General features: G+C 60.3%; 1 protein-coding gene across 1 annotated transcript; it reads left to right on the top strand.

Moving 5' to 3' along the window:
* The first annotated feature begins 1405 nt into the window (after positions 1–1405).
* LOC138915551 (ral guanine nucleotide dissociation stimulator-like) lies at positions 1406–11446 on the top strand. Its single transcript, XM_070222304.1, has 14 exons — positions 1406–1647; positions 2086–2202; positions 3067–3257; positions 4710–4822; positions 4956–5317; positions 6100–6315; positions 6675–6778; positions 7256–7322; positions 8854–8907; positions 9326–9400; positions 9965–9997; positions 10363–10484; positions 10691–10794; positions 11120–11446. Exons 1-14 carry the CDS (start codon positions 1513–1515, stop codon positions 11275–11277), a joined length of 1851 nt encoding a protein of 616 aa, XP_070078405.1. The 5' UTR covers positions 1406–1512; the 3' UTR covers positions 11278–11446.
* The last annotated feature ends 1663 nt before the right edge of the window (positions 11447–13109 follow it).

The raw sequence follows: 13109 nt of genomic DNA, 5'->3' as shown, positions 1-13109 counted from the left end.
AAGACTGAGCCACGCCTGCGTAGGTCCGGGAACAGGGAGTCGGGGGAAAGGCGCTGTTGGTGCTGAGACTCTGGGGCAGAAGTGAGCGTGAGCAGAGGAGGTCAGAAAGCTGCCCAGGCGGCTGGAGGGAGCCTGAGAAGCAACAGGAGCTGCGGCAGGGGCGGCGGTTAATGGGGCCAGACCGGGGAACCCGGTAGTCTGCGTTCATTTGGGTTTCTCTCTCACAACACTGCTCCCAAAAGTTGCACCTCTGAAGTACGAATATTGAACTTCTCCCGGTTTCCGTGGTCTAGGCATTGGGCACGGCTTAGCTGGGAGCCTCTGCCTCCAGGTCTCCGTGAAGCAGGACCTTCAGTCTCAACTGAGGCTAGACTAGGGGAGGATTTGCTCCCAAGTCACTCACACGGGTGGTGTCAGGAGTCATTGGGACTGAGAGTCTGAGTCTCCATGTGACTGTTGGCTGGGCGCTCCCTCAGATCTCGCCTCCCTTGGCCTCTACATAGGGCAACTGAAATCATCGCCACTTGCTATCTCATTTCCAGAAATGTGACAGAGAGAGAGCGCAAGAGATGGAAACAGAGGGGGAGATAAAGGGAGGGAACTCAGGAAAGCAAGCAAGAGGGAAGTGACAGAGTTTTTGTAATTAAAACTTGGATGTGACATTCCATCAGCTGGGCTGTATTCTATTGCTCAGAAACCAGTTACTCAGGATGTAGTGGTTCCACAAGGATGTGCACAGCAGGAGGGAGGGAGCGCTGGGAGCCTTGGTGGAGGCTGCCCACCACATAGGCCGACAATGAGGCGCTTGGGTCTGGTTCTAAGGCCAACAGGAGACTGGGAAAGGTTGAATGCTAGTGAATGACAATATCTGAATTTCCTCGAACTTCCAACCCTTGAAGGTGCAGACCTGACAAGGAGCCCCCAAGGGGCAGGGACTTTTCCCAAATCACACGGCTGGAATCCAGGCCTGTTTGGAGAGGTATTCCCGACTGCATCCACCCCTTCTTGTAATTCTTCCACCTCTAAGTTCGGGGACCAGACCCAGGCGGCACCACCTCCCAGATATGGGAGGCGTTATCACATGTCCACCCGAAGACGTCCCTGGGAATGTGTTTCTAGCGCCATCCCATCGTGCAGGTTGGGAGACTGGGGAGGCCCTGAGAGGCACAGTGGCTTTTCCAGGACACAGAACTGCTAGGAAAAAGGAGATCCGAACTGGGCGCTCTCTCTTCAAAGCTGGGGCGCTGGTTCCGATCCCAAGGAGCTGTGGGGAGGGCTGTGATGGAACTTTCTGTACAGCTCGGGAGATGACACGGGCAAGGAGGGTGAGCGGTCAACAGCCCCGAGGGGGCTTTGGGTGGGTCTGATGGAGGGAAGGGCCCCCCCATCCTGGAACCTTGGAGACATGACCTCACTTCCTTGGCGACCGACCCCAACAGCTTAGAACTCTGGTCACCAGGCAGCCATTTTGTACACATAGCCCATTTGACCAGAGACACTCGACACAGGAGGATGTGTTCATGTATCCCCTCTTTGCGAGGCTCTGGCGCACAGAGAGCCAACAATGACAGTCTTCTCCAGCGCTGTCGACACTGGCTGAGACCGCACCTCCAAGACCTCAGGCCATTCGGAAGAAGGAACCCTCAGGTAACACAAGGCAGCCCAGGGCGGGCCACTCCGGGTCAGGCCACAAGTGTGATCCCACCCTCCCATGCGGGCAGCCCCACACCCCTTGACCCTTATTGTGTGTGTGTGTTGGCGGGCATGGAGTGACGGAAGGCAGGGATGAGCGTGGAGCTACCCTGGACGGGAGCAGACGGTTAGGGCTTGGAAGCCTGGCGGTATGTCGTGTTCATATCCCAGGTGGTGGCTGGCAGGATGGAAGGTGAGTGCTGGGAGCCAAGCCGCCCTACCCGTAGGTGAATCCCAAGCCCGTGAGGTGTCATCTCATTCGCTCCCTGTCTGGAGGTCTATGCGGATGCCCCTCTGTCTGTGCTCGGTGTGCGGGAGAGTTCTCCCCCTGTGGGCAAGTGCAGGCAGGCCCCTGCTACCTGCCGCCGCGGCCACCGGACGCTGTCTTTGCAGAGCTCCACCCAGGAGATGGTCCAGGAGCTGGCGCATGGGTCCTACGGCTCCATCTCCCTGGACAGGGGGCAAGTGCAGCAGACCACCGACCTTGCCCGGGGCTGGACTGAGGGGAGAGTGAGTGACACCCGGGGCCCTGAGATCACCGGGGTGTGTCCACAATCCAGAGTCAAATCTGGAGCCCTCCCCTGGACCCGCCCAGGGCTTTCCCACTGGAGTGTCCCAAGGGCCCAGTCCCAAAGGAATCTGGACTTCCACGCCTCCTCACCAGCTACCTAGGAGGGTGGGAAGTCGCTCTTTCCTAACCCTAGGCGGAGTAGACAAAACACTGATGTTTGCGCTTCACACTCGGCCAGGGGCATCTTTGAAATCTGCCATTTTCTGAATCTGAAACCTCTGTAACGAGGGTCTCAAACCTCCCTTTCGTGTAAAAGAAAGAAAAACCAGCGTCCTTTCTTGTAGTCAGCCAGATCCTCACAGCGTCTGTCTGCCCGTGCACTGTCTCCCGACTGGGGAGGGCTGAGGTTCCCACCAGACATTTCCCTTCATGTCAGGAGCACATGAAGCCTCAGGTGGGGGAGCGGGGGAGTCCTGCAGCCCTGGCTTAGGGCGGTTCTCAGTTCCGACCCACAGGACCCTGAGCAGCCACTTGGCAGCCCGAAGCTTCCGTCCTCTCATCTCTAGAATGGGGATGTTTGTGTTGGATTCGCTGGTCAGTGCTCTTAATGCACGCTTTGGTGCGGGGCGGTCTGTCCTTGCCAAGCCAGCCAAGTGTCCTGAGGAACTCATCGTATAATCCTCCCCCCGCCCAAACTCAAATTGGACTTTTCAAGCCTGGAAACCGGTTGGCTGTGGGCAATCCTGTCCCTCCTCTGCACACATCCCTGAGGGGCTCACAGTTCCTGGGGGACCTCCAGACCTTGACTTCCTGGAGGTTCACGCTGGTGCTGGTGACTCTGTGTCCTTCCTCATCTCACCCAGCGCGGAGAGTCACTCGGGCAGCGGAATGAGGCCTGCAGGATGCGGGCCCTCCAGGCAGGCCTGCTGGAGAGGCTGCCGCCGTCCATAGGACCAGCCTTGGCGCCTCGAAACATGGCCAACGTCACCACCATCGTGTTTGACTGCGCGGCTGTCCTCACCTCCCACGGGGTCCTGGACCACCTACTTGCTACGTGAGTGCCCAGCCCCTCCTCAGCACAGTGGTGACTCTGCCCACTGCCAGCTGTGTGTCTTGGAAACGGCCCTCCATCTCTCTGAGCTTCGATTGCTCCTCTGCAAAGTGGAGTGGGAGAGGATAAACTTCATCGGGTTCTGGTGGGCACGAATGGGATGAGCCACGGCAGGTGCTTCCCTGGGGCCTGGCTCTACAGAAGGGGCTGAGAGACGTGCCGTGGTTGTTCCTGGTTATTCTTTCCCTCTCCCCGATGAAGAGCAGTCTGCTCCCCCATCGCTGGGATGGGGCCTTTCTGAGTTTGCAAAGGCACACGGAAAGCACTCTGGCAGGGAGTGTGGGATTCCATCCAGCTGGTCGTGGGGCGGGTCCTTGGAGTAGCCAAGGAGGGGTCTCCGGGGCCGCAGAGGGGCCCCAGGCCCACTCAGCTACCGGGGATGCTTCTGGTTGGAGTTCATTCGAGAACACTGTATATTAAGCACCTGTGACATGCGGGAGCTTTAGAGACACTTGGCACAACGCAGTGAATGAAGCAGACACAGCCCCTGGACCCCCGCAGCAGCCTGAGACTCAGATAGTCACACACCATATCATCCACAGATCCTGTCCCCCGCCTGTCCCAGGGGATGCCCTCCTATGCTCCTTTACGACTGGAGGCCTCTTCCCACGTTCTCATGCATGATGGACCCCAGCGCCAACTAAAGACCTGAGTGTTCTTTGAGTGCCAGACGAGGGCCTCCTGTCTCCACAGAACAGGGCTGGGGGAGAACAAGAGGACAGAGGACTGTGGCTGGGGCGGGCCCGGCACAACTCTGATCTCACTCATCTTTTGATTCCTCTGGGAGGGCTGAGGTCTGATGGCTTCTACTGCAAGGGGATAGGAGTGAAAGAGAGCTGTGGGTGGGGTCCCAGAGCCCCTGGGAACCAGAGGGGAGGCTGGCTTGAGCTGTTCCCTGGCGACCCATCCCCACCACAGTCCCGTCTCCCTCCGCTTCCCCTTCTCCATATCCACCCCTTCTGACCACCACCAGCAGGCCCAGAAGAGAAGGGGTGTTAGCGAGCCGCTCACACATCGGCCTCAGTCCTCAGTCCACTTGCACAAGGGCGTGGAGGGCTGGGCTGGACTGTGTCCAGCCTCTTTGCGAGAAGAGTGGCAGTGGGAAGAAGAGACTCACACAAACCCCGTGTTCCACCTGCTGGATGAGCAGGCCTGCCACTGCCAGGATGGCCACACAGGAGTCAGCGCCGGGGTGGGACTCCCCCCTGGTGGAAAGGGGCAGGCACAGGGCCCAGACCCAAAGCAGGGTGCCTTGGGAGGACAGTGTGGAAGCGACGGCCAGGCCTCTGGCTCTGTGGCCCAACTGCTTCCGCCCAGTACCGCGTCTTCTATGGTGGGAACCTGGCTGGACCCAATGCAGGATTTCTGGGAGCCCACGCCCTTTCCCTCTTTCAGGATGCGGCTGGCCTCTCTGCGTGTCATCTGGCCTGGGTCGCACCTGGGAGGCCCTGCCTACCTTCCCCAGGTCCAGCTGCAACATCTGGGGCCCAGGAGGGCAGAGCTGGAAGGTGAGGGCACAGCAGTCTGGGAAGACTGTCTGCGGTGGGGTTCACGGGCTGGGGTTCCCTTCAAGACAGCGGAGTCTCTCCTGTCTTGTAAAGTCGGGTACGTAGGTGAAACTTTCTCTTTCTCCCGCTGCAGCGCCAGTTCCAGAGCTCCTGCCGGCTCTAGAGCCAGAGCAAGGGCCAGCTCCGGGGCCAGAGGCAGCTCCAGCTGTAGTTCCACCGTCCGCGCCGGAGCTGGAGGCGGCCTCACCACCAGCAGCCTCACCTCCAGCAGCCTCACCTCCATCGGCCTCTCCAGGGCTGGAGCGAGCGCCATCAGCTTCAGCCCCAGTGCCAGCTTCTGAGCTGGAGCAAGATGCGCCATTGACTTTTGGACGATCTCTGCCTCCAGCTGCCGAAGTCACCGCAGAAGCGAGCGCCGAGCTGAGAGAGGAGAGGCCTAAGCTGCTGGACTTCCCTCCGAAGCTGGTGGCCGAGCAGCTGACCCGGATGGATGCGGTGAGCAGCGGGGCTCTTGGGCTAGGTGGGGCCCGCCTTGGTGGGCCATCAGCTGCCCCAGACCTCCTGTTCCCTCAGCCGCAATCCAACGATGTGGGTGCAAGTCACAGCTCCCCCACTCACCCACCGGGTGACCTGGGCCACCTTCTGGCCCCCAAGTCCTTGCTGTCCCCACATGGACAGTAGAGAGCACACCAAGGGCGGGCACCTGCTGGGCAGAGTGGCTGTGCGGATGGATGAGGTCGAACAGAGAGGAAGCGGGGCAGAGAATAGCCCTCTGGTGGGGGAGGGAAGCTCACTGGAGTGCTGCCAAGTCCTGGGTCACTCACCCATCGGCCCAGGAGGCCTCAACAGCCTCCGTACTTATTAGACACCTAGTGCGTCCTTACCTACATGGAAGACAGGCAAACAAAGCCCATGGTTGTTGCTGCCTCGGGGGAACGTGCAGCTGAAAGGGGAGTGGGACCAGGGGGTGATGAGAACGGGTGGAAGATGCCCCTTGAGATGGGCAGGTGTGAGCCGTGTTCTGGTGCTTGGGGGAAGCAAGACTGGGCTGCGAGCCAATGGGACTTCTCTTCCCCGCCCCTATTGGGTCCTCGGTCATCCTGCGCTGGGCGGCCTCAGCGGACACAGACAAAACCCAGAGACTCCCAGAAGCTTCAGGCCACCTCCTCAGGTTCCTGAGCTGCAGCTGACCAGTGCCTCCTGCCTGGGGCTGCGGGGGCCTGCAGACTCTGAGCTCGGGTGTGGCAGGGTCAGGTGACAGTCCCCATCCTCCCCAGGAGCTGTTCAAGAAGGTGGAGCCCCGCCACTGCCTGGGTTTTGTGTGGTGCCAGCGGCCCAATGGGAGCAAGGAGTACCTGGCTCCCACGGTTCGGGCCACTATCAACCAGTTTCTTCACGTGTCCGGCTGCGTCATCACGACGTGCCTTGGGGACCTCAGCATGACGGCCCAGGACAGGGCCAGAGTCGTCGAGCTGTGGATTCAGGTGGCCAAGGTCAGTAGTGGCAGGGCCCAGGGAGCCCCTCCCTGGAGTCAGGGGGACTGCCCCTTCTCCTCTCGCAGCTTTCAGCCTTGAAGTCGGTGGTCTGGGCCTCGGCAAAGTCCTAGGCCCCTTGCTGCCAAGGGCCTGCTGACCTTGAGTGCTGGTCCCAGTGGTGGGAAGCTCCCTTCCCGCCCTGGGTTGAGCTAAAATCTTCCTGCCCGCGAGCGTTACTCATCAGCTCCCAGGTGTGCCCTCCCTCGCTTCCCTGGGCATCTGCCTCATCCAGGACAGCAGAAGCCCACGAGGGGACACAAGCCAGAGGAAGCAGGGCTCCAGCCCGCCGTCGCAGCTCATTCCCTTCCCTTCCTCAGGAGTGCCGAGTCCTTGGAAATTATGCGTCCCTGCGTGCCATCGTGTCTGCTCTGCAGAGCCCCTCCATCAGCCGTCTGCAAAAGACATGGGGACGAGTTGCCAGGTGGGTAGGCCGTGCTCCATCCAAGCACCACCAGGGCGGACCAGACATCCCCCGTGCGACTGCCATGGACCCCTCATTCAGCTAGGACCATCTGGGAGGCAGCGGACCCTAGGGATGGGGACTGGCCTCCTTGCTCGGGTCTCTGAGACTCTCTGAGACCCTAGGCAGTGGCTCCCCCCTTGTCACATCCTGGATTGAGCCACACTGGAGATTTCCAAGGGTGTACTTCGCAGCAACGGAGCCCTCATCGGCAACCAACGCTGTTAGAAACAATGTGCTCAGTCGGAGTGGGAATGGAGGCCCCAGGTGACCGCAGGAGAGCCTCCACCCGAGTCCCACGGTGACCTCAGAGCTCCGAAGAACCCGGGGAAAACCCTCGTCCAGGCCCCAGGCCCTTTGAACCTTCCGGGTTCTCAGCCAAAGGCATTTCGCCTTCAACCGCCCCGGGTTTTCTTTCCTCCTTTCCTCTCCCCTCAGGAAGAGCTCTCGAAAGTTGAAGAGGTTCATCAAAGACCAGTGGGTGAGCAGGAGGCAGCTGGTGAAGGTAAGACGGAGGCTGCACATCTGGAAGGAGGGGGAGCGAGAGGGGAGGGGACCCGGCAGGATGAGCTTTGGTTCTCCTGTCACGTGAAGTTGGTCAGGAAAAGATGGACAGGAAGAGGGATGTGCTAGCTCCATGGGCAGGTGGGGGCAGTTTGGGACAGGAGGCCAGGGGCATGGGATAGAATGGTGCGGGCTGGACTGTTCCAGGAGGCTGAGGACCTGGCAGAAGGTGCCGGTGTCTGGCTTCCATGCTGCTCCATCAGCTGCCCTGCATCTTCCTCCTGGCCACTGGCTGGAGCGAGTGGGCGGGCTTCCTTTCTTCCGAAGTCAGCCCAGTCTGTGCTCAGGAAGCCAGGGCCCCACTGCTCCTTCTGTCTTCACTGTGCCTCGCAAGAAGGGCACCCTGCCTGCCTGAGGGATGGGCACTGCCGGATCCCACGGGCCGGGGGCACTCAGGGGCTTCCCAGCCTTGGGACGGACACTGGACCTGGGACAGATCTGTGTCCCCTCGGTGACTCCCCACTCTGGCCCCTAAAGTGGGCGCTGCAGACAGTCCCAGTGGGATGCTCACCCAGGTCCTTGTTGGCGATGACATGTGCCCCGGAGGGCAAGGGCAAGTGCCCAGGGAACTGATGGCTTCTTCAGGGATCCTTCCCGCCCAGACGTCAGAAGTTTCCTCGTAAAACAGAAAGGAAATGCCACCCCGCAGTGCCCTGGTCGCCCCCTCCCCTGCTAGTCAGACGTGGCATTCGGGGTCCCCATCCTGAGCGGATGAAGAAAGAATTCTGTGCAGGGGAACTCCCTGAGGGGATCCTAGGGAGCTGAGGGCTTTAGCAAGGCCTTGGCCTCGGCCTGGGATCAGAGACTCCTGGGCGTTGGGGCTGGCAGAAGCCACTTGACCAGGCCTCCTGAGACACCTCATCTCCCTCCATCCGTGGCTCGGCCCAGCTGGGGGCCCGAACACAGCCTGAGAGTCCCGAGGACAGCACTGTGGTCAGCGGCTGGGCAGAGGGTGGTGTGAAGGCAGAGGAGACAGGGGCCTGTGGCTGGGAGGGGGAGCAGCCTCTCCTCTGGGGCCCCCTGAGCAAGTCCCTGCCCCTGTGTGGGCCTTGGTCTCCTCATCTGGGAGCCAGAGGGAGATGAGCCGTGGTGCAGGCCTCACAGTGGGTGCCGAGGCTCAAGGGTGGGGAGGAATGTGGGGAGCTTGGACCTGGCTCCAGAGGCAGGCTTGAGCGGAGAGCAGTGATGACGGTCAGATGACGCTTGGGCCTCAGGAGACTGTGGGAGGCAGACAGAGTTCGTCAAACCTTCCAGACGAGGTAACAGGTTCAGGGAGGCCTGGGCGGGCCCAAGGTCACACAGGAGTGAGTGTTGGAGCTGGGATGGCTCTGGAATCAGAGCACCCTGGAGGCGGGAGCCGCAGGGGCACCAGGTGACTGGGGCCACATGTCCAGGGTCCCCGATCTGGGAGGGGTCTGGGAGGACACTTGGAGGGGAGCGTCGGCTCACTGGCCCTGTCAACACCCTGGCAGGAGGCGACCTCTATGTTGACCAGCCTGGAGACGGGCCCCACAGGTGCCCAGAAGGTAAGGGTGCCTGTGGAGGAGGGGCCCAGGAGTCGCAGGAGAGGGGACTCCCCTTCCTAGCCGGAGGTCTCTACCAGCAGAGAGGGAGCCTTTCTCCTCCAGCCCTGCTCCTGGTGCCACAGACCTGAAATGCCTGCATTGGAAGTGACCAGGAGGAGGCCTGGAACGGATGGGCGCACAACGGATTTGGGACAGGGAGGGGCGGGGACCACGTACCCTGGGTTTTGCCAGAGCCGGCTGCTGGGAGGTGCCTGGAGGAGTTTGGGGTTCCTGGAGGAGAGAAGAGGAGGAAATTGGGGGGAGGCCGCCTAGGTGGGTAGCTTGGGCTGGGCAGGAGGCTGGGGTGAGGAGTGGAGGAGAGGTCTTTGACGGCTCCTGAGAGCGGGATCTCATCACCGTCTCCACCCCGCTGGCACAGGGGCTCATCCCCTTCCTTGGCACATTCCTCAATTACCTACTGCTGCTGGACACCAACATGGAGGATTACCTGGAGGTGAGTGAGCCTGGAGGTGGAGCTGGGGATCAGGATTCGGAGATTTGGGAGGAGAGACTTGCACTGAGGCCTGAGCTCACAACCCTTGGCAGAGTCCTCTCGTGAGGGCCTCACAGCCACCCCGGGAGCTGGGTGTCATGGCCATCTTAGTGATGAGTGAATATAGGATCCAGGTGAGCCGCCAGTCCAGGCTGCCTGACTGCGGAGCTGCTGGAGGGTGTGTCTGAGCTGGACTCAGCCTCTCCCTCAGGCCCCGCCCCTGCAGGGAGTGAAGCCAGGCCCCTCCAAGGCAGGAAGCACACGAGTGGCTGAGCATCCCTTCCTGCCTGAGGCCTCAGTCTGTCTGTCTGTCAGAGAGGGCTGTCTTAGAATGTCCCTGAGCCATAGCCCCGTGGCCTCCTTGCTCTGGAGCTCAGAGTCTTGCCCGGGACCCATTCCCGTTTCTGGTAGCGCCTGCTCCCTGGTCGACCCTGCTGGTAGTGCAACCTGAGAAAGGGTGGAGACGGGGGCTAGCTATGGGCTAAGGGGGCTGTTGCTCATGGGCTTTGGCTCTCTGCCTTCCAGGGAAATGAGATCAATTTTGAGAAAAGGAGTGAGGTGAGCAGCTGTGGCCTCCCCGTGCGGAGGGTGGGGCTGTGGCAATCAGAGACTCCTCCGGGGAAGACCTTCTCTGGCCCGATGCCTTGGGCCTTGCTTTCCTTGGGAGAGTTCGGCACCCAGAGCTGGGAAAGCCGTCCCATTGGTGCGTGGGGGAAGGGGCTGGCACCAAGGACACCTTCCTGCAGGAGGAGCTATTTCAAGCCAACTGTGAGAACGAGCAAGTCCTGCACGGAATTGGAGGGAAGGAGGGTTCCCATGTGGGCCAAGACCCCAGACCAGCTCCTTGACCCTCTTCTCACCTGTCTGAGTCCCCAGCACGGTCCCCCACCCAGGCCCCGTCTGCATCATGTCCTTTCTCCCAGGAATTCAAAGTCACCGAGCAGATCTTCCTGCTCCAGGAGGCAGTCCATCTTTACCACATTGAGGCTGAGGAGCGATTTGGGGCCTGGTTCGAGGCCATGGAGCCCCTCAGCGAGGATGAGAGGTGAGGCGGGGCAGGAGTTGGTGAGGGCAAGGCGGACTCTCTCTGATGGCCAGCTCCAGGGAGCCCGTGCCCGTGGCTTCCGGGTCAGTCCCGGGGCTTGTCGCATGGTCACCCGTGGGGCCCTGGGACTCCAACTGCTGGCCGTCTCTGGGAGGGTCACCTGAGGTGTGGCTCCCGGTAGCTGAAAAGTCCCCTCTGTCCTTTAGCTACAGCCTGTCCTGCCACCTGGAGCCCCCACAGGAGAGGGCCGGCAAGATGCGCCGGTTTTTCCTGCCCAAGAAGAACCGCGCGTCTCTCAGCTCAGGGCTCGGTGAGTGTCCAGACAGGCAGGGACTGAAGCCAGGGGCTCCGGAAAGCTTCGGGCTAAGCACGGGCCTAGGGAGATGGACAGCCGGCACGGGGATCCCAGCTCCACTGCTGACCAGGCCTGTGAGGGACAATTCCCTTGACCTTTGTGGGACTCAGCTTCCTCTTCTGTGAAATGGGTGAAGCGAAATGCCAGCTCCCATGTCAGGGACAATGGGGTAGTGTTGACTGAACACTCAGGACAAGGTTTGGAGCAGAATGCAGTGGGGCTGAGGTGTTGGGCTGGGATACTGGTGTGACCCCCCCAATCATCAGTGTCTTCTCTTCAGTCACCAGACCCCTGACGCAGAACCCAGCAACAGTGGCAGATCCCGGTCCTTCCAACAGCTCGAGTGCAGCCTGCTCTTCAGCGGCGGGGACGCGGCTGGGAAACACGCGGGGCCCCAGGCCGGCTCCTCCCATGCTGATGGGGAGAAGAACATTCTAAGCCTTTTCCTGGGAGCCCTGGAGCCCAAGAGGGAGGGGACGACCCCACCCCACAGGCCTGGCAGCTCCACCCCAGCGCCTGTTTACCACTTGGGAAGGGGCCGTATTTCTTTCGTGTTAGTAGTTAGTGCTAGTTTTGAATTTGATGTTAAAATCCTGTTTCTGTTCCAGCCTGCGAGTCACGGTCTGGTTCTTTCCCCTCCTGTGCTCGTGTCAAGGAGACACAGACTCTCGCGTTCCTCCTGGAATGAAGAAATCTTGCAGGGTCTCGGCTTATTGTATGTGAGAGAAGGGAGAAGGGCCAGGCCCCTCCCTGGATACTGAGGGACACCTCCGCGCCCCCCCTTACTCAGAGGACGGCTTCATTTCAGTGTGGTTCACGTGGGCCAGGAGCAGAGACAGCACCCAGAGCTCCTGGCATTTAGAGGGTGGAGGTACTTTCACAGGCAGAGCCACAACCACTGGAATGCGGGTGTCTTTAAAATGGCACGGGCCAGCACCACGACCTGCCCCAGGACAGTGGCTGCTTTTCCACCCCTTTGGAGGAGAGGCCACGTGTTCGGCTTCTCTTGTGGAGGTTCCTCTTCACCAGATGTTAGGAACTTGTCGTTTTCTAATGAGGCTCTGGACAGCAGCAGCTCTAAGTGCAGAGAACGATGTAAAAGCTCAAAACGTGCATGTGGAGGGTCAAGGCCGGAGAAGGTCATGTGCAGATGGACTAAGGGCAGGCAGGACCCTCCCTCCCCCGGCCCCTCTGGGGGCTCCATGTTCACCCTTCACCTGGATTGGAATCCTCTGGGATCCTGGTCCACGGCTCTGAATTCCTTTCCCTGCAAGTTTGGTATCCAGGGGGACAGATCTGTGATGCAGCTTTGAAGGCTACATCTGGGCATCCTTCCCGACGCATCACTGCTCCTTGTCCACCAGGATTTCCTGCCTCCGTGCACTTCCTTCTGCAATTCTTGGAAGGGCAGAAATTCCCTCGAATGCCTCGGCCTCTCTGTCCCGTACCTCGTGGCCACTCCTCCCTGGCAGGGTCTGACGGATCACGGGTGGAGTCTGCTTTGCAAACATTAGATACCCTAATCCTGGCCAAAGAATGACCTATACTCTCCCTCGCTGCCCAGGGTGACATCTGGGCCCCTGTGGTTCTGAGGTGTGTGGTCTCAGGCAATCACCTGTTCACACACTCAGGCATGTTGTTTCTGACTCATCCTAACGGGGCAGGAGGACCTGAGCCTATAAACCATGCAGCCCCTCGGAGGGCTGTGTTCTCTTGCCCAGCCTTATGCTCCGTTTATGGTGTGGGTGTGAACCTTTCCCGTTGGAAGCTTTCAGAGATGAGTCGTGAGAGGAGGGTGGTTGAGGGGTCCAGCAGGGAACGCAAGCAAACGGATGACGGGTAAACACAGCCTGACAAAATTAAAACACTTAAATGGTTCCAGTCTGGTGGTGAGCAGACACTGCTCCGAGCTCACTCCAAGAACCCACCCGGTGACCAGGAGCTAGAGGGTTACCACCTGGCATTTAGAACGCCCCCCCCCACCCCACCCCGGGAAAGACCCTGTAAGACTAGGACCACAGGAAGTGCTTGGCCCTTCTGAGTTCTCCCCTCCTTTCTGATGGCTGCAAGTGTCACCCAGACACACAGCAGCGTGAACCCTGCCAGGGAGGCCTCCTCAGTACGGCCAGCAGCTGAGGAGAAATGCTGGTTCCCAGCAGCCCAGGCCCTTCTTGGTATGGCACAGCCATCCAGGAAGGTGACTTTCTAAATGGAAGCCGGAGCCGGCTGTACCTTCCCGCCACAGAGAAAGAGAAGTGCCAAGTCCCAAG

The sequence above is a fragment of the Equus caballus genome, chromosome 9 (assembly GCF_041296265.1).
Source record: "Equus caballus isolate H_3958 breed thoroughbred chromosome 9, TB-T2T, whole genome shotgun sequence".
Classification (NCBI taxonomy): Eukaryota; Metazoa; Chordata; class Mammalia; order Perissodactyla; family Equidae; genus Equus; species Equus caballus.
This window is presented reverse-complemented; position numbering and strand designations above follow the sequence as displayed.